The sequence below is a fragment of the Balaenoptera musculus genome, chromosome 1 (assembly GCF_009873245.2).
Source record: "Balaenoptera musculus isolate JJ_BM4_2016_0621 chromosome 1, mBalMus1.pri.v3, whole genome shotgun sequence".
NCBI lineage: Eukaryota > Metazoa > Chordata > Mammalia > Artiodactyla > Balaenopteridae > Balaenoptera > Balaenoptera musculus.
Window position 1 is genome coordinate 125157802 of NC_045785.1, and position 27825 is coordinate 125185626.

At 45.2% G+C, this 27825-nt stretch overlaps 2 protein-coding genes across 4 annotated transcripts in view; one reads left to right on the forward strand and one right to left on the reverse strand.

The window, feature by feature from the left end:
• Positions 1-2232: 2232 nt before the first annotated feature.
• On the forward strand, positions 2233-27434 carry ATP1B1 (ATPase Na+/K+ transporting subunit beta 1). Its single transcript, XM_036847907.1, has 6 exons — positions 2233-2831; positions 7626-7754; positions 20061-20216; positions 21982-22166; positions 24892-24972; positions 25983-27434. Exons 1-6 carry the CDS (start codon positions 2735-2737, stop codon positions 26244-26246), a joined length of 912 nt encoding a protein of 303 aa, XP_036703802.1. The 5' UTR covers positions 2233-2734; the 3' UTR covers positions 26247-27434.
• The window catches only part of NME7 (NME/NM23 family member 7), a 243502-nt gene continuing 242756 nt past the window's right edge, over positions 27080-27825 (reverse strand). For 2 of the 3 annotated variants that reach the window (XM_036847885.1, XM_036847876.1), the window contains one exon: positions 27240-27533. In XM_036847885.1, the coding sequence (XP_036703780.1) occupies positions 27501-27533 (33 nt within the window). In that variant the 3' untranslated portion in view covers positions 27240-27500. Of the gene's footprint in view, positions 27534-27825 lie in introns of all 3 variants that reach the window. The other variant, XM_036847866.1, reaches the window with a different exon arrangement.

Sequence of the window (27825 nt, forward strand, 5' to 3'; positions counted from 1 at the left end):
CCAGGTTTGGGTGACACGGAGGTTCCTATAAGCCAAGGGGAGGTTGGTTTAGAATGAGATGCTACTGTGAAGGCATAACCCTCGAAGCTTGTCAGAACCGGGGAAGAGTTTACATTGCAGGGGAGGGAGAATGAGCAAAGCTGGGGAGGTAAAATTTGAGGGGGGGGTGTATCCCCCATAGGAAGATAGCAGGTCAAGGACAACAGGAAAAGCTCATCCTTGCCAGACACAGGATCAGACCAATTGGCATTTGCCATAGCTCTAGAGAGCTAAGGTAGGACACCGCTTTTTTAAGAAAAATATTTTTTTTAAATAAAAACCTGGCAATGCGAGCCTTTCTCTGCATACTTTGTTGTACTACCTACTTCTACTGGAAAAGAGAGAAGGGGAGGGGAGAGAAAGAGAGAGGGGGAGAGAGAGAGGGAGGGGAATACAGGTGTGGGGATGTGAAGGGTGGGAAAGGGGAGTATGCACAAAGGAGGGCTCCACACTCTCCCTCAAACCCCTCACCCCTTCCCACTCCACCTTTCCCTCCACTCATCCTTTTTTGCTGATTCTTCTCACAAGTTTTCCTCTGTCTTACACACAGCGGGCACTCAATATAACACATGCCCTTCCCAGTGACCTGTCCTGCTGGAAACTCCTCCATGAGGTAACTTCTGTTGGGAGGGGACCAGGGGCATCATATCTGCAGGTGCAGCCTCTTCCTGCAGTTCTACCGCCAACTTGGGGCTTTTCCAACATAAACACTGCAGGGGCAAAGCAGGGGGTGGCTTCCTTTCTCAACACTGCAGTTCTCAAGGTTGCCCTTGACCCAGCCCTACATGTAGCAGCCCCTCAGGGGCTGGGTGGATGGGTGGCTGCTTCTGCATTTCAGGAATTTTCAGGTTTGCCCAGGTCGGTAGGTGGGCCTTGAGAAGGACTGGTGGGAAAGAGCTCGTACTACATCAATTCAAGGTTGTCCTTAGACCTGCCAGGTTGACCTTGGCGACAGAAAGGTGACACCCGACAAGCATCCCCTGTATTGGCTTTCTGGATATGGGGAGGGGAAATCTCCTTTTCCAGGATGGGTTATGTTGCCCCCTGGGGATGGGACCTCTCTGCAGTGACTGAAGAGGCGCCCCTGCTGATTTCTGCTGTGTCACTCCCTTGAGAGGGACGTGTGAAGCTGTTCAGGTGTTTAGCGGAGGGAGATGAAACCAAGGAGTTTGGGTTTTCAGGCACAGGGGATAAAGGAGGGGAAGGGATAAAGGGTACCAAGGATTGCCCTGCACCTTCTCGCCATCTGAGCTGGGTTTCCCGTATCCTGTTTGGCCCCAGGCATTTTATAGAAGAACAAAGTGGTCGATACTCCCGAGGGGGCATAAAACCACGTCCGTGATAATACCAGCCACCGATTCGGCGCCAAGGGGAGTCCTCGGTGGCTGGGTCACGTGCAGACATTGTCGCCCGGGTCTAGACTGGTGTAAGCCGCCAGGCAGTGCGACTGGTTTCCGAAAGAAAGACTCACTGGGGGCTGGCGGGTCCGCCTCCTACACCTCCCACCCGTTCCGAACCCCGGATCCGGGCTGCCGCCCTGGGTGGGTTTGGCAATCGTCCTGCTTGAGGTGGTTCAGGCCGCCCACAGGGAGCACAGCCCGGCAGTCACGAGCCGGGGCTGCCGGCTGGGCTGGCCTGGAAGGAGAGGGACGGGCCGGAACTGCAACCGCAGGGGCTGGGAGCGCGGAGGGGGCGGCAGGTGCAGGAGCAGAGAGGCGGGGCGGAGCTGGGCAGAGTCGCCGACTCTCAGGCGTCCCGGAGTGACCTTCCCCCACCCAGCCAGGGCCTGGAAGGGGTGGACCTGCGGCGGAAGGAGGCCGGGAGCGCACGAGAGGGACCGGATCTGGACAGCCGGGCCGGGGTCCCCGAGCGTCTGCCGGGCGCCGGGCGACGCAGGTGCCGGGCACCTCACTAAAGAAAGGGCGAGTATGCGCCCAGCCCGGAGCGAGGAGGGGGCTGCGTGCTGCTGCCCGCGCGCCGCTCGCCGTTCCCTCGGCCCCTCTCCGCGCCCCCGCTCTCCAGCCCGCCCCTCACGCCGCCGCCCCGGCTCCTTTGTGCCGGCCCCGCGCCCTCCCCTTCGGGCCCTAGGCCCCGCCCCTTCCGCGCCGGCGATTGGCCCGCCGGGCCGCTAGTGGGCGGGGCGCCCGACCGCCTAGGCGCGGTATATAGTAAAGGTAGGGCGTGCGCTCTCAGCCAATTTCTCGGCTCGTGGCTGGCCCCAGAGTCCTGGGCCCGCAGCCCGTTTGTCCGTCCTCTTGCCTCTGACTTTCTCCTGTCCCCTGCCTGTCTCTGCAGAGGTCACAGGAGGTGGGGGCCGAGCACGCGTCCCCGGCGGCAGCGGGAGCGGCAGCTGCGGGTTCGTGGAGCCCCCGAACCCCCCACGGGCAAGAGGAGCGCGTGGCGGACCAAAGAGAGCCCGCGAGCGGCCGTGAGCCCACCAATAGGTGCGGGGCTCGGAGCCGCCCAGTGTGCGCGGTCCCTCCCTCCTCTCTCCGCCCCCGCCCCCGCCGCCGCCTCCCCCTCCTGCCTCTGCTCCTCCACCGCGCGTCTGGCACTTTGAGAGCCGCAGCGGCAGCGGCGGTTGCAGCCTGCGGAGAGCCAGGCCGGGGACGCCGACCGGCAGCCGGGGAGGACGCGAGGGCGCACGCCGCAGTCTCCCACCCTCAGTCCCCGCGGCAGCTGCTGACCCGCCACCATGGCCCGCGGGAAAGCCAAGGAGGAGGGCAGCTGGAAGAAATTCATCTGGAACTCGGAGAAGAAGGAGTTTTTGGGCAGAACCGGTGGCAGTTGGTGTAAGTACGGGTCCGCAGCTCTCGCTCCTAGCGCCTTGTCTTTCCCGGTAGGCGCGTCCCCTGCGCAGGCTCTGCGGACCACTCCGCACGCTGCGCGCTGGAGAGGACGGAGGGGGTCGGGTGGTGAGCGCTGCTCAGATTGCGCCGGCCTGGGCTTGTCATCCTGTGCGGAATGCGGAGTCCCCGGGCTAGACGCGGGGTGGGGATAGGAGCGCGCCAGGCAGAGGGTTATGTATATTTTAGCGGTCTTGGTAATTTGCAGTCTATCGGAGCGTCGCTTGAGCTCTTCCGTCCTGGGAATGGTCAGGCTGTGGGAGACTAGATATGCCTCTCCCTATAGTCATGTCCCAAGTCCTTAAAGATGAGATCTGAGGCTCTGAGAGAACCGCATGAGGGTAATCGGATCGAATGCAGGCGAGGTTGTGTATTATAGCAGCTTTCTTCTAGTCTAAGTATGTACCTCAAAAGGCGGGTGTGGGAGGGCGGCGGTGATGGTGGCGGAATCCATACACTGCAGTATTTCGTAGCGATGCCCAGAGTTTCCCCCGATGACCTACCCTGGAGTCATCACAGCCCAGAAATGTCCCAGGAAGCTCCATGTCAGGACTTCGTCTCTGAGCCTTGGCCCCAAAACATGGCAAAGTCTGGTTGTTTTCAATGTCTACAGAGAGATGCAGAATCAGTAGCTTGGGTTGATTACGGTGAAGGGTTAGTGTAAGAAATAAATAGCACAAAGGCAGAAGCAGGTTATCTTATAAGATTTTGGGCAGCCTGTTGCTTGGCTGGATAGACTTTTTTTTTCCCCCCATTGAAAATTAGATACCTTACTTGTCTTCCACCTCTCTACACGAGAAGGGTGACATTTTTTTTTAAGGTCATTTTGAAGGGCAGAGTTGTAGGCAAATCTGTAAGAGTCGTGACTGCTGGGGAGAGAGAGAGAGAGGGAGGGAACTCCCCCCTCCTGCATCACTGCCCCCTCCTTCTTCTCTAATATCATCATCAGCATCATCATATCATAGACACCGCTAGCACCACCACTGCAGCCACTAAGGGAGCCCTGGGTAGGTGCCGATGTGGTGCTCCTGATTGGAAGGCTCTGTGAGCATCGGCAGGAGAATGAGTCAGGGAAATAATGCTTGGCTGACATTTTGAAATGGAAGAAGCTGGAATATACGATTTTTGTAGAGAAAAAAAAAAAAAAAATGCAGCCTGTAGTGGGTCTCTTTGATTGAAAAGTAAAGGGTTAATAATGCATCACATTTCAAGGTTAGTCAAGGTGAAACCTCATCCCATACCTGTGCTGAGAAGCATAGATGTCCCTGAGCCATGTTAAATGTAGGTCTTTAAAAGGATGGCTTTTAGCTTGTATTCTATATTTTGTTTTGGGAAGACTCTCTTCTTCAGTGGGATTACTGCCATCATTTCTCATGCAGAAAGATAGCTCTCTGTGTTTTCTTAATGTGGAAGGGAAAGCCTGAAGAACTCTGGGTGTTTTGTAGGGCGAACAGCTCCTGGCCTGGGCCATCTCCCAGCAACTCCTGGTAACTCGAGTGAGGCCTGAGGGGTGCACTGCCGAATGGGCCCTCTTCTCCCAGATTCACTGGAGGTTCCTACCACGATGATCTGACCCCAGCCTCGTCATGGGCCAGGGGCTGCATTGACCCCAGCCATATTGTAAAATTTGCCCTCTAGTGTTTTTCCCTCTCATAAAATGTCTTTCCTTCCTCATTCCATTTCCAGAATAATATTTGTTTTAGAGGGTAAGGCAGTATGGAACGACTTGTTTTGTAAGCTGACATTTTATAAGGCAACACCTCCATATGAGAGAGAGAGAGTGTGTTGATATTTGTGTCTTGATACCACATACAGCAAAGTGTCAATACACTGATTAATGAATGCAGACATCAGGACTGGTGCTCTTGTCTCATCTTTCCTTCCATTTTCCAAGATACTGGGTTAAAAAATCCGGTTTTTATTTTGCATTAATAGTTTACTCCTTTCTGGCAATGTAAGAAATGACAGAGCCTCTTGCAGGCAGAGAGAGTGGCAGCAGCTGTGTCTCCTATGGAGAAAATGCCACCTTTCTAGTACTGGGCCCAACGTGGATGCCCTTGGGACCAGGGCAGGTTGCCCTTGGTTCAGTTCTGCTTGTAGGTAGATTTTCACCAAGATGGACGCAGGAGCCTCGCCTGTCACCTGCTGGAGAAAGCGCAGCACACAAATCACCTGGTGCTTTCTACCTTTTTGTTAAGTTAATACAGGCGTTGGTAGGTTTTTATATCTACTGCTGGGCCCAGATGCCATTTTCCCTTCTGCCTGTGACCTTCTGAAGGGTACTCGTTCTTTGTTTGTTTCTTTCCTAACTGGAAAACCTCTATATTACTTGTAGTTTTTAAAAGGAAGAAGTATTGCTTCAAAGGAAAAAAGCGTCTCTAAAGTTTACCCTCTGTGCCACCCTGGCTGGTTGGTACAGTACGCCCAGCTTTTGTTTCTGAGCCTGTGTGTCGGTGAGCCCACTGCATAGGCCCTGCCACACCTGCGTCGTCCACTCTAACCAAGTGACCTCACAGCACCAACGGGGGAAACTGTGCCAAGTAACGTCTCCGAGCAAAAGAGAAGAATCCCCCACTGCCCTTAGCGTATAGTGTCGGGCAGATAGGAAAGGCTGTATTTCCTTCAATTTAATCAGCGTGCTTGCAGAATGAGTTGTTTTTCCATAATCATATTTGTATTTTAAATCGTAGCCTCAATTATGTACCTCCTCATATTGTTAGAATTAGGTATCTGGAGTCCAAGGAATGAGTATAAAAATGCTTCCGTGGTTAGGCTGAGAGCGCCAAGATGAGGTGAGGGCAGCAAAAAAGAGGATACAACAGTTCTCTTTCTGACCGTGTTATACCAACTCTTGTACCTCTTAGGAGCATTCACTGGAAAATTTTTCCAGATCTCTTGACGTCACAGCCTTGCCATTTGCCTACTGCTGCCTGGATACAGAATGCAGCACTTAACCCTTGTCCTGCGGGGAAGCACTGATTGAGTTGGGTAGCTATAGTTCTGGATTGTACAGTCTTTTCATTTTTCCTTATCTTTGCTTGTGTCTTTGCCCTTTTCCTTCTTTTTTTTTTTTTAATAGAGGAGAAAAAGGATTAAGCATTTTGGTGTGGTTTTATGTGTGTTTTGCTTGTTTTAACAACTCTAGAGTATGATTTCCCCTGAACTATTTATTTATTTGCTGATAGAAAAGTTGAGCTTTTAAATGTGTGGAGAAGGCAAACCTGGCCGATTCCAGCCACAGTGAACCCACTCCCTCCTGACCTCCTTCCCTCCCTCCCTCCCTCCCTCCCTCCCTCGCACACACACACACACACACACACACACACACACACACACACACCTCTCTTACACTTCTTTTCAATGATGCTTTTGTTCTGTTGCTTTCTCCCAAGGACCCCAGCATGTAATGCAGGAGATCTGAACGTTTTGAGAAGTAAGCTACAGCTTCCTTGTGCAGTCATGTTTCAGATTTGATAACCCTACAGTTCACTGTTCCCACTGCTGCCTTCACATTGAGTGGCTGGCACAGGGCTGCCCGGTGGTGCCTAGTACAGCCTGTTACTATGCGGCTAATTGGGGAGATAATCCCTGTAAACCAGTAACTGATAGCCTCGTTCCAGTCCATGGGCTTCTCGGTTTGTTATTTATTTATTTATTTTTGGCTTTTGCAGCTCTTTTCAGCCTCCATTCTGTTGTCCTGTGAGCTAGGGGGAGAAGAAAATGCCGCTTATCAAGTCAGTCCTTAGTCTGAGTCTAGTCAGAAGATGAAATAAAAATGTGCTTGCCATTTTTACTATAGCAGTTCCTTCCTTCCTTTTTTTTTTTTTTTCTTGTTCGGTGCCCCTGAAAGGAAAGACAATGTGCTTGGTCAGGAGAGCTTCACTGGGTTTCTCAGCGTTCATTGCTCTTTCTCAGCATAAAAACTCACAGGTGTTTGAATGTTTGGAGAAGCAGCAGAGCCTGGATTGTAGTATTGAAACGTCAAAGGATAAGCAAGCAAAGAAAACATCAGTCTCTAAGGAAGTATGTTGTCATATTTGAAATGCATTGCATAAGCACACAAACACAGCCCTAGATTTTATTGATGATCTTCAGGACATTTTTTTTTTTTTAACGGAACATTTATTTATTTATTTATTTATTGGCTGTGTTGGGTCCTCGCTGCTGCGCGGACTTTCTCTAGTTGAGCGGGGGCTACTATTTGTTCCGGTGCTCGGGCTTCTCATTGTGGTGGCTTCTCGTTGCAGAGCACGGGCTCTAAGCACGTGGGCTTCAGTAGTTGTGGCTCGCGGGCTCCAGAGCGCAGGCTCAGTAGTTGTGGCTCACGGGCTTAGTTGCTCCGCGGCATGTGGGATCTTCCCAGACCAGGGCTCGAACCCGTGTCCCCTGCATTGGCAGGCGGATTCTTAACCACTGCGCCACCAGGGAAGTCCTGTGACATTTTGTTTCGAATTTAGGGAATAAAATTGTTTCCTATAAAGAACCTTAGTTCTAATTGAGGATTCATCCTACCCGCAACACACATGCACTATAATGGAGGGCTGCCCATCCCCTCATTTTTACCCTACAGTCTGGGAATGAGATGCACTCTCTTGCCCAATGTTGGAAAAGGAAGCTCCGAAGACACAGCTCGGAGGGGAAGCCAGGAAGGAAATCCACTCGTCCCTGGGAAGGTTTGCCTTGCATTCTGAGCACGTGACCGCCTCATAGCCTTTTTGTTTCTGTCTGTTCTCCTTGCAGTTAAGATCCTTCTGTTCTACGTAATATTTTATGGCTGCCTGGCCGGCATCTTCATCGGAACCATTCAAGTGATGCTGCTCACCATCAGTGAATTTAAGCCCACGTATCAGGACCGAGTGGCTCCACCAGGTAAGAACGTGAATAAGCTCAGTGCTTCTGGAGGTAAAAGGAGCGTCACTTTTTCAATTGAGAAAACATTCTTCTGAAAATTGTCTGTCATGTGGTCCCATGTCATGCTGGTTCCCAGCCTGGGAAGGAAAAATCAGGACTTCCATCTGTTGCAGCCAGCTCTCCTACCTGCACTGCAGGCAAAGCTCCTAGGGTTGCAGACATCTTATTTGCCCAGCTCTGCTGGGAGCGAGAAGAGCCCTGGTCCTCTACCCAGCCTGCCACTCACCGCCTCTGTGACTCCCAACCACGGCCTTGCTCTCCTCGTCCCTCCCACCCAAGGGCTTGGTTAGTGGGATCATTACGGGGCCTTTCTAGCTCTCATGCACATTTTTCACTTGCTTGAGGGGCCTACGACTCAGATAAATCCTATTAAAAAACCACTTTGGCTCCCATTTTTAAAGGTTAATTTATTTTTAGGGATGATGAGAAGCTCTGAAATGGCCACCTGCTCCCAGGGAGAGGAGCCCTGACTTCAGGGGTCCATTCTTCCACCCGCTATTGACGGGCAACTTGACCTTGAACAAAGGCACTCTCTCTTTTCACTTCTCAATATATATGCCTGTTTGTTTAATAGGAGTCTTATTTATTGGCTTTCTGGGCCCCCTTTGCAGGTTCACTGTCTCCTTTAGCTCTGAAAACTTGGGGCGACAAAGAGGTTATCATAGAGAAATGCAAACTGCCGCATGAGTGCCCTGCGGCGATGTGGGTGCTGTCACTGTTGAGTGACGTGCCCTGTACACACGCATGTCCACGCTGGTCACTAAACCCTGGGGAGACCCACTGCCCTCATGCCTGACGCTGACAGAAGGACGAGACAGCAGCCACAGCCGATTGTTCTGTTTGTGATTGTGCTGTCTGGCTCATCTAAAAGTCACTGTCAGGACCTGGAGAGAGGAAACGTTGCATAACTTCCGGGTTCTCACATTGTCAGTGACCTTGAGGCTGCCTGCCGCTGGGGGTGGTAATGACGCGTCCCCTCTACACTTTCCCTGGGCAACGGTTTAGTAACAGCTGTATTGAGGTGACAATCTTGAGGCTGTCTTCATGGGACTGAGCAGCCTTGATCAGGTGCGGCCGCCAGTCACGGCCCTGTCGTGTCCACCTCCTCCTTGGGCATGAGAAAGTCTCTCGGAAGAAAATCTTCAGAATATGGAGATGGAAAACACTGGTTTTTAGCCCCAAGTCAAGTAGGCCTCTACTGTAAGAAAACCCCTAAATATTTCCAGATAAATTTAGATCTAGGGGATTTTGGAAGGGGAAAAAAGAGAACATGTACGTATATAAAATGACTGCTTAATAATCCCCAGTTTCCAGCAACTGTTTCCTAAAAGAGGTGGGTCTATGGAAAGGTTGAAGCCAGAATTCTGGTTTGTACAGTGAAATGTAGGATCTTAAGTAAACGTGTTGGACTCTGGCTTTTGTGACAGTAAAGCATAGTATGTCTTTTCATGTTCACTTTTTTAAAAAAAATTAATTAATTTTTGGCTGCGTTGGGTCTTCGTTGCGGTGCGCGGGCTTCTCATTGCTGTGGTTTCTCTTTTTTTTAATTTATTTTTTAATAAATTTATTTATTTATTTATTTATATTTATGGCTATGTTGGATCTTTGTTGCTGCACGTGGACTTTCTCTAATTGCGTTGAGTGCGGGCTACTCTTCGCTGCGGTGTGTGGACTTCTTATTGTGGTGGCTTCTCTTGTTGCAGAGCACAGGCTCTAGGCGTGCGGGCTTCAGTAGTTGTGGCACACGGGCTCGGTAGTTGTGGCTCACGGGCTCTAGAGCGCAGGCTCATTAGTGGTGGCGCACGGGCTTAGTTGCTCCGCGACGTGTGGAATCTTCCTGGACCAGGGCTCGAACCCGTGTCCCCTGCATTGGCAGGCGGATTCTTAACCGCTGTGCCACTAGGGATGTCCCTCATGTTCACTTCTGCTAGAGTTTTTATGGTAGCATTAGTCATAATTTAAATTTGTGTAGACCTTTTATTTTTTCTCTTTTTTTGCCATTTAAAAGCTAATTTTCAATCATGATGCCGTTTTCTAATAATTCGTATACTCGAAGTCAAAGGTGACCCCAAAGTCAAGCATTTTCTTTAATTTCCTAGGTTTAAAAACTAGTCCTTGACTATATAAACTTTGGGGAGTCAGTCTCTTTTAATAAAATTAAAAATATTCTTCATGTTCTTTGCAGAAAGGGAAGTTTCACTTTCAAAAAGAAATAGCCAGAGAATTGGACCTTTTACGTAAGGGCTTGTAAATGACCTTGCCTGGAAACTCTACTGGCCGAGGTGCCTTCTCTCCGTTTCCCTCCCTCCCCTTCCTTCCAGCCCTATATTCAGTGTCCTCACAGCAGTTGGACTGACCTGACCAACCGTCACTCCTCCAAAGGAATGCTGGTGGCTCATCTTGGAAATACGCATTCCTGTCCTTTGGTCTGAGTCACAGGAAAAGTGCTTCCTCAGTCCTCCATCCTCCCTGCCCTGTCCCTTGGGTTCTTTGTCACTTCTGTGTCTCTCCTTTTCATCATCCCCTCACCCATCACCTTGCCAGGAGAGTCTAGGCCAAGCTCCCTTTTACCCTCACCTTTCCTAGGGACATGGTATTAATTTGAAAATGATAGTGGCCTTTGAACCGGAAGGCCAGGTTGGCAGAGCACTTGCTGCCAAGAAGGGCAGCCCGTGGACTCTTCCCTGAGTGCTCTGAGGGACCCTCCTGAGCCCTCCTCCTGGCATCTTTCAGAGCAGATCTTAAGAATTTGTATTTTTGGTAGGCAGTAACTCGTCCTTCAGGCCACAAACTGAAGGAATATTTGGAAGGATACCCTGGCAATTTTTTGACTTCAACTTAATATCTCTAAGCCTCTATTTTCATGACAGTTAAAGGGAGAAAAGTGTATATTTAAGTCAAGTGGACCTAGTGAGTGTGAAAGAGCTGGTCCATCATTTAAAGATATAAAGACTTATTAATGCTATTATTAGATAAACTTGAGTCATGAATACAGACCTGGCCAAACTGGGTTTTGACTGCCCTTTTCACACTGGAATACCTAGTAATCAGATCTCTTCTAAATAACATGTGTGAATGTGGCCAAATTAAGCAGTGGCAATTGTGCAGTACATTTGGGTCGATATGTCCGTAACAATTGACAAGATGCTGGGCTAAACACAAAAGTCTCAGAGTAAGGACTAAATCATCAAACGGAAGAAAAATGTAAGAAAAAAATGAATGACATGTACGGTTTCTTGCCCTGAGCAGTGGTGGCCATTACTGCTTATAATGTCTTACAAAGTTGTGTTGCTATGAGATATTGGAACAGATCTGCCTACTCAACCTGGAAGGCAAGGGCTACTGAGATTTTATGTTGAAACATATTAATTTACTATTTTTGTGGGTCAAAAATGGTTACGTGTTGGCAATTTCACGTTGCCTAACCTAAATATGAAAGCAGCCCCTGAGGTCCTAAGCCACGACACATAGGTTCCCAGTAAAATTGACCTGAGAATGACAAACAGGGGCTGTGGAGCTGGACACAGTCCCACCATTCTACATAGTACTTAACTTCACTAAGCCTCAATTTTCTGATCTATAAAATGGGAATAATACCTGTAAGGGTTAAAAGAGATGATAAATGTATGTAAAGTGAACAGTACTTTATAGTTGCAAACCTAGTGGCATTAGGTGGCATTATTAACAGCCACCTCTATTTTTTTTTTTTAATTTATTTATGTTTTATTTATTTTTTGGCTGCATTGGGTCTTCGTTGCTGCGTGCAGGCTTTCTCTAGTTGAGGGGAGGCAGGGCTACTCTTTGTTGCGGTGTGTGGGCTTCTCATTGCGGTGGCTTCTCTTGTTGCGGAGCACGGGCTCTAGGCGCGCGGGCTTCAGTAGTTGTGGCTCACGGGCTCTAGAGCGCAGGCTCAGTAGTTGTGGCGCACGGGTTTAGTTGCTCCGTGGCATGTGGGATCTTCCTGGAACAGGGATCGAACCCGTGTCCCCTGCATTGGCAGGCGGATTCTTAACCACTGCGCCACCAGGAAAGCCCACCTCTATTTTTATAGCCCTACCATTTCACTGGAAGCAGCAGTTTCTTCTTTTTGGATATTGAATTCAGTATTTCCAGGCTTTGGATGATAGAGATGCTTTGACACTTAGATGATATAACACTTAAGATTTTCATGAAGGTAATAGAATCTTGGCTTTCCATGAAAAGTGTTCGGGAGAAGTTGGGTTAGGAAACATGTTTTAAGAAAAATGTTCACGTGACATTGTGTTGCTTCTGCTATCTCTTCTTCTAAAATACCCACAGGTGTTGGGTTAGCCCCTGCCAAGCTTTCCTCCCTGGGGGACCCTCTTAGGAAAGTCCTCAGCGGTTGGGCAGTGGCATCTCTTCTCACCATGTTAACGGTGTTGGATCTGGAGAGAGACATGGTTGTCAGCATGCTGGAGAGGGCAGGAGGCACACGAGCGTGCCCACTCCCACACACAGTCACGCCCACGAGGCCCCGTCCCTGGTTTGACCCTGCACTTTTCGCTGCCTGGCCAGTGGTGTAATGGAAAAGTCTCCTCTTCCATCCCTGCTGCCCCACCCCACCCCATGCTCACGGAGCCACAGTGGGATGAACCAAAGTGTGTGTGTCAGGGGGTCCAGGGAGATTCCCAGCTGCCTTACTTCCTGGTAAGCAGGTATGAATATGTGGACTCTTCTCTTCCTTGTTAAGTTGTGGACAGGTTTTTTTGTTTTGCTTTGAAGTAAAGATGGCTCGGTGCAGGAAGAATTCATTTTTAAAGGGTCATATTTACCATGAGATGGTAACCAGCATCAAGGCGGAAGAATAAACAGGGTGGCAAGACCGGCAGCCCACACTGCCACCACCAGCAGACTCCGTTTCATCTTGATTGGGAGAGGGAAACATCTTGTCTTCAAATCCATTAAGGTAGAAGGCATTGTAATTCCAATCTCATCGTATTGGGTTGGCCAAAAAAGTTCATTTGGGTTTTTCCGTAACATCTTTGAGAAGTCATCATATCAAGCTCAGAATTGCTTAATTTTTTTTTTTTCAAGCTGCATTACACCCATGTTACTCTCTTTCACTTAAATTTCAAAGGGGGAATTGGACATATTTGGCTTCCTTATGCTTCAGAGGAATTGTTACTTCAAAGTGCCAACAAGGTGTTTTTCAGCTATTTCGTTAGATTCCATTGATCTGTGAGCTGACACGATAAATATGTGATGCCCTCCAGGCCCGCCTGGTGCTCAGTTCCCTCTCCTCTCCTCCCTCCCTCACATGGGTCCTGCCAACCTACTCCCAGAGTTTAAGGCTGTGGATGAGCTGGCATTGGTGGCGCTAGGATTTCTGGAAGCTACTGCCCAGAGTTGTAGTTTGGTAAAGGGTGAGAGTAGCAAACTCCAAGTTCCCTTCCTTGGTGAGCCTCGCTGTTTGGCCTCCACAACTCACCCACTTCTTCATGTCTAAAGACAAGGGTACAACTAATAAGTCAGCTCGGGTACACAGGAAGTCTACTAATTAACTTAAAACTGTTCTTGGAGCCACACAAAAAATGTGTCTTCGTTCATACGCTGATTTTAGATGAGTGAGCAGAGCAGAGCCCTGTGATGAATAGGACCAGGTAATAAATTTCATGCAGAGATGAGGGTGGGTGTAGGGGGAGATGGATCTGTGAAGCTTCACGTAGGGTTTTTCCGCTGCGCTCACTTGAGGGAAGGGCTCGGGGAGGACGGCAGTGGAAAGAGCACCAGCCTCACGGCCTCCATGTCTATCTCCATGTCTGTGGTAGAATACCTTGGGTTGCACTTGATGTCTGTGCTTGTTCAGTGCTTTCATTCTAGTGATCCCAGGACTCGAGCGTATCTGACACAGACAAGACGAGAGGGAAGTTGGAGAGATGAAGGGGAGTGGGGAGGCGTCACCTAGTGGCTTCCGACCAGAAAAGTATCTTTCCCCACATACACGCGTGAATAGACATCATCGAATATCCTGGATAACATGGTGTCTTGTTTTGGGATAGTACTGGTCACCTAGCAAATTTTATATCTCAGGTCAAAATACTATGTGTGCTTGTTCTTCAGTTTGGCCTTGGATAAAAAAGCATAATTAACGTAAAATAGTAGGATTTGACTATTTATATTTTCCCATTATAAAAGGGGTTGTCATTTATCTTCTTGGGAACAAGCACAATAATGAGCTATACAAAATATCGAAGATATGTCCCTGTGAAACTCTGTGCACATCTAAGGTAGAGCCCTTGAACTAAATAATTCTGCTCACCTGAAGATGATCATACAACTTCAGGAAAAAAAATCTGATGTTAAAGGGTGATTCCATAAACAGAGAAGGGCCTTCAACCAGTGTGCATGGCATGTAGCTTAGGAGAAAAGATTTCCATACACTGAGGGTTGTTGAACATCCAAATAGGCTGTAGAGAAAGTCCAGCAACCCATCTTTCTAAGACTTTTCTTCAAAAAGAGCAGCTTCTTGAGGGTTTGGGAGGGTAGATGTGACCCTGCCTGGAGGTAGGGGGGTTGACGTCAGCTGATCCCAGGCCACAGTCAAAAGCTGAACCTGAGGCAGAAGGTGAGGCTTAGGCTACCGGTTTCCAGAAGGCACAGTGGCACCTTTTTTCCTGTGCTCTCCCTGTATTTTATTAGGTAAATTGATATTAATCATGCAGAGGTAAAATATAAAATAAAAATTAAAAACAACAATCAAAACCCATAAATATCTTAGTGGCACTTGAAGGGGTAAAATTTGTGTGTGTGTGTGTGTATGTATGTATGTGTGTATATATGTATATATGTGTACCTAGAAAGGTATGACTGTGTATAAAATCACACACCCCCAGCTTTTTTTTTTTTTTAATTGAAAATTACTTTTCCACTTGGAATGTGCAGGAGACACATGATATATATGTATTGTATTGTGTGCATGGCTACCTTTATAAGCATTTCTTTGCCTCCTGGAGGTTTCTGTGGAAAATGATACCTATTTAGAGTATTTGGCCTAGTGATTTATTGGATGTAGTAAATGACAGGTACAAGCAGCTGTGCTTTGGGATTCCCTTTGAGTAACTGTTAGAAGGTTAAAATGAATGCATTCTAGTTTACGTACTTCAGACTCACAAGTAGATGGAGAAATTATAAGGCTGCTACATTATAAACCTAATTGGAAGCAAAATACTTCTTTCTTAATGAAAAGCCTTTCTTTCCTCTTTCCTTTCCCTCCCTCTTTTACTTGCCCTGACCCCTCCTGCTATGAACACCTACTAAAGCCGAAGATTGAGTGTTTTCCTTATTTGTTTCTCAGGAGATGGGGAACCAAGGAGAGGCCAGTGTAACTCAAAAGCAAATGCAAAGCCAAAGGGTTTTTGTTTGTTTGTTTGTTTAATTATTATGTTAACTTCAAATCTTACGTTAAGCTGACATACTCATGAAAAACCAAATATTAAAATTTCACATATCCAGATTCTCATTTCAATCCTTTCAGGTGGCTTTATTTGATAATAATCAATCTGTAATTTAAGGCAAATGGTCAGATCAGGGCAAAGCTGTACAGAGCCCAGCATGGTTAATGTCAGTTCAAGTTCAGAAGACTGGAGAAGCAAAAGGTTAGATCTGTTTCCTGGAATATAATTTGAAACTACAAGCTAGTGATTGGGTGTTCTGCTATCTTTGGCCTCTGGGAGTTACCACTGCAAACAAAGCTCGTCCTTATCCAGAGCTGTAACTAACTGACTGTAAGGAGTGGGCAGTGTGGAGAGGGACAGCTGAAAGTATCTGACCTAGCGTGAAAACAACTAATGAGAAGGCCAGTCGGCAAGATGGGATTTGTGTGTCCTTGGAGAGGGTCAGGCTTGAGGAATTTGCCTGTGGACTCAAGATAATAAAGAAGTTGCCAAATCCAATCCTAATCCTTTCTATCCCTTCTTTCCATTAGTCTGATTATGTAAAGTAAATGGTTTAAAGGATTTAGATATCAGGTCAAGGGTCCTTCATCTGCCTCTTGTAAGTATCTAACTGCTTTAAGGAAATGACTAGGACTTTTCCTAATGGTTTAGAGAAAGTCTCTGATCATCAGAGCTTTTAAGATTATCCAGAATAGAACCTTCCGGGGGATTGATCATAGCTTCCAGGAAGAGGAATTCTCAGGTCTGCAGGTTCTGGACAAAGAAAAGAGAGGAGGCAGAGATGGTGGGTGAAAGAGTGAGGGACCTTCAGAAATGTGAGGAGGGGCTGAAGGGCATACCAAGGAGGCAACGGCCACCCTGGACTGTGGGGTGGCCTCCTGGATATTTGTGTATTATTTACGTACGTGCTCCATAGGTGAGGGTTTAGCGAGAGAAGCTGATTGCATGACCTCAACCCAAATGGTTCATGCTTTTCTGGAAGCAACATTTAGATCAGAAGTTAGGTATCTTAAAAGGATAGTCACTAAGGCTTATATTAGTTCTGCGATCCTTCAGAGATTCCAGAGGGAAACTTTACAGAAGAGAGCGAGACACGGCCGAGCTCCCTGGCTTGACCCATCATTCCTGGGCTCCCTTTGCCAAGGTTGTATGGCACTGAAAATGCAAAGGATGGGGCAGAGACTTTGGCCCAAGGTCTAATCCAGCTGGGCAAGTCACAGGATTGTAAGACCCAATGCTTAACTGTCCATTTCACCTCTTGCATTCTCAGTTTCACCAGTTTCTGATGCTTCTCTGTACAGAACACAGTAGAGATTCTTCAGGTGTGCTTGATCCTCTTTTCTCTCATGTGGTAACATATAGGCTTGACAGGGCTTAGATCATATGCCAAACTCTCTGAAGGGTTTGGGCTCTTGGAAACTGGTAGACACAAGACCAACTGTGTATAACATTTTTCTGGGCCAGTGGGTACCATTGTGCATGTAATAATAATATCTATATTTCCGTTAGTCTGCTGAAGAATTCACTCACTAGCAGTACCCTTTTGGTAGTGAAGGGCCCACAGCACTGAGTGAAAGGAGCTAATGCCTGGGGTCTCCCACATGTCACCTGGTCTCTTTAATAGTGGAGACCCTGCACTTGGCATTGGGGAGGGGATGAAAAGCACGCTGCAGAATCCCACCTCCTCTTGTTGCTCTCCTTTTCTCTCTGGGAGAATCTGAGAGGTACATCACTCGTCCTCGCACACACATCCAGGAGATAGAACAGCTGCTGGAAGAGGGATGCAGAAGCGCCCAGAAAGTGAGAGGCGGACTGCTGGGGAGGAGAGCTGAAGCCAGGCCAGAGGGAACCCTTGACCTGTGTGACCCTCACCTTGCCATTTAGGTCCTACCGTGTTTACTCTCAGTGTGACCTTCTAGGGTCACTTTCCTCTTTTTAACCTGTTGGGTGAGATGCTCCAAATCTCACACCAGGCTCACTGACGTTTTGTTAGCGTTTTGTTTTTTGCTGCGTCACCTGCTCTGCAGATGGACCATGGCTGGCATGACTGACTCATCACACTGATGTCCCTGCCGTCAGCCAGCCGGTCCTTCCCCGCCTTCTTCCTACCTGAAGATGAGGCGAGGCTGCCCTTTGGCTTCTGCCGGTTGCTCTCATCTTCTTCACCCTTCATCTGTCTACCGCTCTCCTGCCTTCTCCTTCCCAAGCCTGCAAACGCGGTTTAACCCTGCGCACATAGATCTTCTCTTAGTCCATTTCTGCCCACCACCCTCGCCACCAGGTTCGAGGCAAACCTCCTGCCTGACAAATTCAAAGGCATTTGCCTCTGAGTTCTCTGGCTGCCCTGTGCGCTGCGGCCCCTCGCATGTGAATGTCCCTCAAAGCCCTGTTCTCTCCTGACTCCAGGGTTATTCTGGGAGAACATACCATCCCCGAGTTCTGTTAAACCTCTGGCTCTGGGCCTGTCTCTGCACTTTCCCAGGTCCAAGCAAGTCACCTTGACTTAAATGTCTTGTTTACAACCCAAACCAGCGATGACCCTCTTTCCCAGACATTCCGCATTTCAGCCCGGGAAGCCCTATTTACCCTACTAGCTCAGGCAGGAAGTCCCAGTGAAAGCTTCTACTCACCTCTGTTTATTTTACTTTGTTTATGTTTGCACGTATCTATCATCTTTATCTCGTGGCCTCTTTGTACCATAAATAATCACAATGCCAGGTTTCTAACTAAATAATGTAGAAAAACATTTTTTAGGGTATATTTAAATTGTTTAAGTCATACAGTTTTCTACGGTTTGTGAGCATCATAAAAAAAATGTTTTAATTGTAGTAACCTTTATTTTTTTATTTTTTTAATTTATTTATTTATGGCTGTGTTGGGTCTTCGTTTCTGTGGGAGGGCTTTCTCTAGTTGCAGCAAGTGGGGGCCACTCTTCATCGCGGTGCGCAGGCCTCTCACTATCGCGGCCTCTCTTGTTGCGGAGCACAGGCTCCAGACGCGCAGGCTCAGTAATTGTGGCTCACGGGCCTAGTTGCTCCGCGGCATGTGGGATCTTCCCAGACCAGGGCTCAAACCCGTGTCCCCTGCATTGGCAGGCAGATTCTCAACCACTGCGCCACCAGGGAAGCCCCAGTAACCTTTATTTTTAACTGAAGATTTTCTGCTGCTTCCTCTCTGACTCATTTCCATCACTGTTGACAGCTTTTTCCCCCTGAAATTCTTCAGGTTCTCCATCACCCTTTCCGAGATGATTCTTAACGTCACTTGTAGTTTGTCTCGGGCACCCTCTCTGCCTGACTCCAGACCCTCACGTTCCTTGTCTTCATCTCCCATCGTCTCCATTCCTCTAGGGAACTGCAAGCACAGAAGAACCTGCCCATTCAGCCCCCTGAGCTGGTCCCCCCTCCCCTCATTATTTCACTACTTTTGAAGCTCAAAGCCATCCTTAATGACGAGAAAAAATAACGGCCATTTAGCCCAGGCCCTACTGAAGTCTGGTCTCACTCTGGCCATCACTTCCACTTTGATTAGGTCATTATCTTCATACCCACATCACGATTGCCACCCTCAGGGTCTAATTCTCTAAAGCAGTGGTTCTCAAACCAAGGGTGCTTAAGGATCTCTTCAAGCTTGTTAAGCAGAGATTCCCAAGTCCCACCCTTAGAGATGGGGATTTGGCAGGGCCGGAGTGGAGTCTGCAGTCTGTGAGGCTGCGTGTTGAACCAGCCCCTAGGTGAGCGATGGAGGGACCCTGAAAGACTGTGATGATGAGGCGCCTTTCCTGCCCAACACAAAGAGGGCGGGTCTGGGAGTGGGGATTCAAACAGGGTTGCCAGATGAGCGAATAAAAATACAGGAGGCCCAATTAAATTTGAACTTCAGATAAACCATGAATAATTTATGTACGTATGTCCTGAATTTTACACGAGAGATACTTACATAAAAAATTTTTCATGGTTTATCTGAAATTCAAATTTAACCATGCATTTTATATTTTATCTGGCCGTCCTGGAATAGAATGCCGTTGTGATTGACTCTCCACCCACTATCTTGGATATAGTGTTGTGTAGTGTTGTTCAAATATCTATTTAGGAAGTCTTGTGAATGACAGAGGCTTTTAGAAGTTAAAGAATCTAAAAAGTCCATTAAAGAGCGGAAATCCAAGGTACACATACTTTGGTTTTTACCCTGGCTGGCACTTGACTTGCTCAGAATAACCCCTTATGTTTGGAATGGAAAGCAGGAGTAGTAACTGCACATAAATTCCATATTCCTGCAGTTTAGGTTAAAAGATCCAAAGAAATGTCTCTACTGAGTAGTCTTGAGTCTGTAGCATTTTCAGTGGTCATAAGTGAATTGATTAAAAGGAGTATGGAAGACGATGTCTGTGCTCGGTCTTACGTGCAGTTCGGAAAGGGAAAGCCACCTGCGTGAGATGCTTGCTAGCAGTGCACAAGGGAGGAATGGAAAGATAGCAGGCTTCAGAGTACCACGTGCTTGGGTTAGAATTCCGGTTCCACCACTTCCTCTGTGACCTTGGGCCAGGTACTTAACCTTTCTGTGCAAGAAGTGTTTTCATTCATAAAAAAACAGATACGCTTATCATGAAACATTGCTGGGGAACTTAAATGACATCTGATATCAAGACATAGTCATTGGTACTTAGGTATTTAACCTAAATGCCAGAGGAAGGATTTCCCAGGAGAGAGAATTTAAACCATTCTTTTTAGTCAGCTGGGATTAGCGAAGTACGTTTTATACGTGGAGAGTCAGCTTTTGAAGTATCTTGGTCGACTACCTTCCCACTCATGATTTTCTCTGTGTTTTTCTAACTTTCTACCTACTCTAGGATTAACACAGATTCCTCAGATCCAAAAGACTGAAATTGCCTTTCGTCCTAATGATCCCAAGAGCTATGAGGCATACGTGCTGAACATAGTTCGGTTCCTGGAGAAGTACAAAGATTCGGCCCAGAAAGATGATATGATTTTTGAAGATTGTGGCAGTAAGTAGACATATTTTGGATGTTTGTGGTTGGTTAATTCTGATTTCCTGTTTCTATTTGTTACTTAATGATTGAAAGATACTCCTGAAATAATTAAAAGATTGAACTCTGGCCACACTGAGAGGATAGTTTTTTTGTTTTTTTGTTTTAAAGCAGAAACACTTTATGGGTTAGGCTTGGATACAGTGAAATAAACAGTATAGCCTCAAGTATTACTTTTACCTGTATTTGAAAGGTGTCTTACTTTAGAACACTCCCAAATATCTCTGTTTTTACTACTCAGACTCAAAGACCACAGTTACAGATTTGATTCTCTTACATCCATTGATTTTGAGAAATACAATTGCTTATATTTCCAGATTTCTGCCCCCCCTCCCTCCCCACCAAACCCCTGGCCCCTACAGAAGAGTTCACAGGACCTTCTGTCACCAAAATGAACCTTTGGTGTGATTAGCTATAACCACACTGATACTGATGGAGGAGGGTTTATGGTCAGGGTATATTTGAGAGACCCTGGCCGGGATGGATAATGAAATATGTCTTAGGCAGCTGATCATATGGATAAGGGAATGACTGATGAATGTAAACAGTGGCTCTTAGTTTCATTAAGCCATTGACGGGAACACACATCCTCCTCCTTGCTACCTGGAGTGTGAATTTCCCAGCCTTGTTGTCATGCCTACCAAAACAAGATGCCACTCTGAGTTACCAGGTGATACCAGTTTTTCTGATCCAGTTCAAGCATTTATCACCTCCAGTTCTTTAAATGGCAGACCATTGTGTAATATGGGGTGAATTGCCATTTTAAGTCATTTTGAAAAGATTTAGTAATTTAAATTTAGTAATTTAAAAGAAACTCTTTCACTAAATTTTTCTCATTAGAATTTAAATGAATCTTACTTTGTAGTAATTAAAAGGCCCGTATGATAGATAATTAGAGTGAATCACTTCTCAGGAGATGGACTGAATTGAGGCACTTTACTATTTGAAGGGAAAATAGTTAATTTGTGGACTTAAAAGTATATATATAATTTATGGTATTTGCATGGTACTTGCATCCATTTCCTGCAGGATGCTTTGTTTTAACTTTGAATTCTGTTCTCATTTATTCTTTCTCTGGCTTTGAAATAAAAAATGCAACAATACAGTTTCTCAGTTGAACAAATGCTTACAAGAACTCAGTGTTAAAAGATAAAAACTCAAAAAAAATTTTTTTTTAAACCTTGAATGGTGGTTGAAAAGGAAAAACAATTCTTTCCTACTCCCTTTTTACTGTTTAACATGTTAATTAAGGCATAGCTCCGAGGAATCCCAACCATGAAACTTCCAGTTCTGAAAATTATTGGCAGTCCTTTTGTGTTCTAATTATAACGTCCCTGTTATTGAGCTGAGCTGATGTCGACCTGTGCAAACGATGCTACTCATGAAGAGAGATCCAGTTTCCTTTCAGTCTTCTAATTAGTGGAGTCCTCCATTATTTAAAGAAAGAAATATCGGCAGAGACCAAACATCATGTGCTGCTCATCGAGCACTGTGAAGCTTTGGTACTGGCTATTGCTTTTGGTAAAATACCTTTTTAAGGTCAGTGGAGAGATGAGAGATGGCTTGCTGGAAATCCTTTCTTAATTCAGGTGATATAATACATTAAGTGCAGGATAGCGCTGTCTTAGAATAAGTCATCGTGACAAGGAAGAGAGCCCTGTCCTTTCTCAGTGGTGCTCAGGGAATTGTTGGTACAATGGGAAAATGGCATTTGCATTTTCAGATGTGCCCAGCGAACTCAAAGAGCGAGGAGAATTTAACAACGAAAGAGGAGAGCGAAAAGTCTGCAGGTTCAAGCTTGAATGGTTGGGAAATTGCTCTGGAATAAATGATGAAACTTACGGCTACAAAGAGGGCAAACCATGTGTCATTATAAAGCTCAACCGAGTTTTGGGCTTCAAACCTAAGGCAAGTAATATTTTAAATCATAGAATTTAGATGAGCCATTCACAATTCGATGTAGTCCTTAATTGGTATGAAAAGAGACCCTAACAGACGTTTAAAGGATACTCAGTGACAGTTTTGAAGCCTGATTACTTAGAGTAACACTGAAAACCTCTGTGGCCACCTTGGAATTCTTAGGGTTAGGTCATTAATCTCACTTCCTAAAGTTAGAGAAATTCTGTGTGGCAAAGCCAAATTCTGAAGTAAGTCCTGTGGCCCTGTTCTGGATTTCTATAATGTAATTCTATAACGTAAACTCTTTGAAAGTAAAAAAGAGAAAAAGATATCTTTAAATTTAAAACCTACCTGCATGTACAGTCATACTCAGGTTTTGGTACTCTAGGAGCCACAGTATTTTAAAAAAAAAAATATCCGGTAATCTGAAATAATTATCTGGTCATCAGAAAAAATGTTTTTTTGTTTTTTTCTGAAGATTTCGTTGCAAAATTAGAAGTTGAATACTGTCGAGTTTGAACTTTTATAACCATGCCATTGGCTTTTGCCATTATTGCAACTTACAATGGGTAAATACTACTAGAGATCATCGAAAAATTGCAAATTGCCTTTGCTCACCATTTGGTGGGATGGTAGCAATTCTTTAAAATTAGAAGAAAAAATTGTATGGGTGTATTTCTGTTTTTATAAGACTGCTTATTTCATTCTCTCCCCCAGCTCATGAAGTAAAAAATGCTGTCCTTTTCTCTTAAGCATGGATTCTTACAGAAAATTTCTCCCATTTGCTCATGAGAGCATTGCCATTAAGAGGGTAGTTTTTGGTTCTGATAGGAATTGACTGCAGTATACAGAGTTATATGAACAAACTTACTCCCTTTCTGGAATCTGGCTCTTTTGTTCATTAACTTTCTATTATATGCTCTTTATTTCCACAATGCTTGTTACCCATGAATAATATTTTCAAAAGAAAATCAATGTAGAGATGAAAAGTTTTATTAACATAACTGAAGGATACAGTTACTTTCAAAACTCCTTTACTGCCACCAGAGGCAAAAATGGAAGAGTGGGTGCATTGATATTTATTTGCTTGGCTGGCTTGTTGGATCTCCTACAGAAATTAATGTACCTCTCAACAGAATTTTAATCTTCTTTCCACTTAGACTAGGAGGTAATCGAAGGCAAATGGTGAGAGCCATTATGTCACACTTAGAGTTGATATTCATATTGCTAGGAAACTCTTCACCAAGATAAACAAGCTATTTGGCAACGAAAGGAATTGGTGCAGTGTATCCAAAGGACTAATTGTGATGTTTGCTCTCTGAATCCCTCACTTTTGATAATTCCTTTTCATAGACATTGAATGATATTTGTCCCCCACAGAGTCTGTTGTGATTCACATCTCTTCCCATATTTATAAAGATATTCTGTTAAAGTGCTGAATTCAGCTACTCTTTCTTTTCAGTCTTTTTTTTTTTTTTTCCTTTGGATTCCCCTTGGTTATCCATTGCCACTTTCTGATTCAGCCCCGCATCCCAAATCCCCAGCTCTTTTGTTGTTAGAATTACAGAGATTGCAGTACTCCACATCTTACTTGATGTGCCCGTTCCCTCACTCCCTGAGGATAGATTCTGGTAACTTCTTTATCAATATGTATTTTCTCTTCATATTTTTCAAGAGAAATCTATTGCTGGCAGAAAGTTCCAAGAATCAAATCTAGATGATCATTTTCTTATATTCCAAAACAAAGAGTAGTACCAAAAATAGTCCTTTACTCATATAGAGAATTGTCCATTTTATCTGACTTTGATTAGGCTACGTACGTGTGACATCTCATGTCAGGACTCACATACTCTGCTGATGTGAGTAGGCAAGTGACTGTCGTCTTCCAGGGGGTAGGTGTCCGTCACACTTCTCCTGAGATGGATTTGAGCCAGGGATCTAGGAAGGCAGGCCCTGGATATTTCACTACAGCAGTAATTTTCAACGTGTACTATGGGTCCCTTCGATGGAGTCACCCCTTCACAAGACCCCTTCATTGAGGGCAATGCCACTTTTATCTATTTTACATGCTGGACTTGCCTAACTAAACTGGGACTTAAATGACAGGGCCTCCACTGGAGATTTAAAAAAAGAAGAAAAAAGGAAAAAAAAAAACAAAGGAAAGCTTACTTGAAGAAGGCATGCTTGAGGGAGAAGGATGGCATTATTTATTCATGGCTTGGGAGGAAAGCCCAAGTTTTATAAAAACAGAAATGTCAACCAACCTTTCCATCTAATTATAATCTTAGCAAATGAGAAGAGAGCATTATTTCTGAGTTGGCTCTTATTTTTCAGTGTCCTTGAATAAAGCTTATAATGGGTTGCCATTAGAAGTTCCATTTAGTATTGGGCTGCATCACAGCTTAGCTCCTTTTGTGTCCTAATTATAACGTCCCTGTTATTGAGCTGAGCTGATGTCGACCTGTGCAAACGATGCTACTCATGAAGAGAGTTTAATTGTAGTGGTCCAGTTTAATTGTAGTGGTCACAAAACTTGGGCATTTATTTTCAAGAAAATCACAGCATGACCTTTCCTAGATTGGTTAGGAGAGTCATTCATTCTGCTGTCCTCAAGTGTTTGGTTATTATTTCAATTGACCAAAGTGTACTTGTTTGGGCTACAAGCTAGTTTTATTTTTCAGAAGTTAAAGGAACTATTTACAAACTTACTGACCAACATGGGTTTTATTTTTAGCCTCCCAAGAATGAGTCCTTGGAGACTTACCCAGTGATGAAGTATAATCCATACGTCCTGCCTGTTCTGTGCACTGGCAAGGTAAGGAGACCTTTGGAGTTACTGAGGGTGGGGCAGGAGAGAGGGGAGAATGAATGAGATTGTTTTAAATGAGAGGTAAATCTTTAACATGGGAAATAAGAAGCACTGCTTCCAGGAATCAGTCTCAGCCGATTGCATTGTAGCTACACTGGGTAAAACTTCTTAAAAGAACAGAAATATGTAACAAGAATAAAAACATCTATCAGTTTCTGCACTGGAACAAGAAACTGAAATATCTGAATTTAATCAGTTGGAATATTGTTTTACAGAACTGAGAGGTGAACTAGCCCACATAAGTGCTTCTCTGGCTCACATGGTGTGTTAAAAGCTTGAGGCCAACGTTTTTTTTTTGTTTTTTTTTTAATTGACAATTTTACATTGAAAAATTGCTTCTGGCTTTTCTTTAAAAAAAATATTGAAATATTAAGGCAACCATCAATGTGTATTCCCTTTAAATCTGAAGACAGGTACCTGATGGATTGTTTTAGAGAGAGAAGCAGAATAAAGAAAGGGAAATCTCCAAACAGTTCAAATTTATGTTGGCACCAAGAAAGGAAATGGACACAAGAAAATGAAAGGCAAATAGTTAAACTTTTGGAGGTAATGTCATTGAAAATATCCACTGGGCCAACACTGAAGAGTTTCTTTCAGTGCTGGCCCTATTTCTACGAGGTTGTGTTGGCTTGAAGAAAGGCTTAGTTGGCTTTTGCTGCAGTTTCCCATTTGTACAATGAGGAGAACATCCTTTTAGTGACCATTTCTCAAGTCTACTAAGGATTAGGCTGAGTGTGTCTTCTCCTCTCGTGGGAGATGCGGTACCCGCATCCTCCAATGGTCAGTGCTCACCTCCTCCCGCGAGGGGCTTGAGCTGGCATGTCAGCGGGTGACCGATTTCCTCCAGCACTAGCTTGCAGACTGCTTTGTGGGACTGAGAGTCTCATGTGTATGTGAGTACAAATAGTCACCCAGGACGTGAGCCATGAAAATCTCGTTTCCTCTCTGGTTTCCAGCGAGACGAAGATAAGGAGAAAATTGGAACCGTGGAGTATTTTGGACTGGGCAGCTACCCTGGTTTCCCGCTGCAGTATTACCCCTACTACGGCAAGCTCCTGCAGCCCAAGTACCTGCAGCCCCTGCTGGCTGTACAGTTCACCAACCTCACCATGGACACGGAGATCCGCATAGAGTGTAAGGCGTATGGTGAGAACATTGGGTACAGTGAGAAAGACCGTTTTCAGGGACGCTTTGACGTAAAAATTGAAGTTAAGAGCTGATCACAAGCACAAATCTTTCCCACTAGCCATTTAAAAAAGTTTAAAAAGATACAAAAACCTACTAGTCTTGAACAAACCGTAATACGTATGGGACCTACACTTAATCTATATGCTTTACACTAGCTTTCTGCATTTAATAGGTTAGAATGTAAATTTAAAGTGTAGCAATAGCAACAAAATATTTATTCTACTGTAAATGACAAAAGAAAAATAAAAATTGAGCCTTGGGACGTGCCCATTTTTACTGTAAATTATGATTCCATAACTAACTGACTTATAGTAAGCAGTGTTTCTGGCCCCTAAGTATTGCTGCCTTGTGTATTTTATTTAGTGTACAGTACTCTCGGTGCACACACTCTGGTCATTTTTCAAGCCATGTTTTATCGTATCTGTTTTCTACTTAACGTGAGCAAAAAGTTTGCTGTCCAAGGTGTAAATATTCAATGGGAATAAAACTGGCATGGTACTTTATTTTTCCTTTTTTGGGTTTGGCTCTTTCAAAGATGATAATGGCCCATCAATGAGCATTTTTTAACACACTCCATAGTCTTTCCCTGTGGTGTTTGTTAGGTCTTTATTATTATTTTTTTTTTCCTGGGTCTGGGTTGGGGGGTGGGGTGGGCTGTTATGGGGGAACTGCCCTTTAAATTTTAAGTGACACTACAGAAACACACACAAAGGTGATGGGTTGTGTCGTGCTTTGTACTCAGTGCTGTCCTGACTTCTCTCCCCCTGTCCTCCAGTCTGTTCTGAAGCTGTGTATGAGATCTGGAGCGCCCGTCACTTTGGCTAGTGATAGGGCTGATTAATTTGCTTTGTACATTTTCTTTCACTTTCCTTTTTTCCTTTCCCTGGAGGCATCACCTGCTGGTGCTGTGTCTTTATGAATGTTTTGACCATTTTCATGGTGGAAGAATTTTATATTTATGCAGTTGTACAATTTTATTTTTTTCTGCGAGAAAAAGTGTAATGTATGAAATAAACCAAAGTCACTTGTTTGAAAATAAATCTTTATTTTGGACTTTATGAAAAGCAATGCAGTACCCCATAGACTGGTGTTAAATGTTGTCTGCAGTGCAAAAATCCATGTTCTAACAAACATATGTCATAATTGCCAGGAGTACAGTGCTCTTGTCGATCTTGTGTTCAGTCGGGTTAAAACAATGGACAATAAAAGAATGAACACATCCCTCGTGTGTGTGATGCACTCATGTCTAAACACCGCAACCTGTGACTTCTTTACTTTCTACACTGCTAGTTATCCAAGATCTTGAAGAAATACTGAACCTGAAAGACAAACACGTGATTTCATTAGTTCACATGGAAGTCCAGCCTTTTCTACCCAACAGAGGCCAAGAGCTGGGTCAGGACTCACTCTGGACACCAAGGTGCACACCCCTTCCCAGTGAGACAACCAGGTAAATGGGAGGCAGAGGCGACATCAGCGAAGTTTTAAAGTTCAAGTTTAGAAATATTTTGCAGTGATACTCAGTTTAGAAAACATGAAATTTTGGTTCCTGCTAGCGCTTCACGAGATATGGTTGTTAGTAGTTCAGTTAAAAAAAAAAGAAATGAGGTT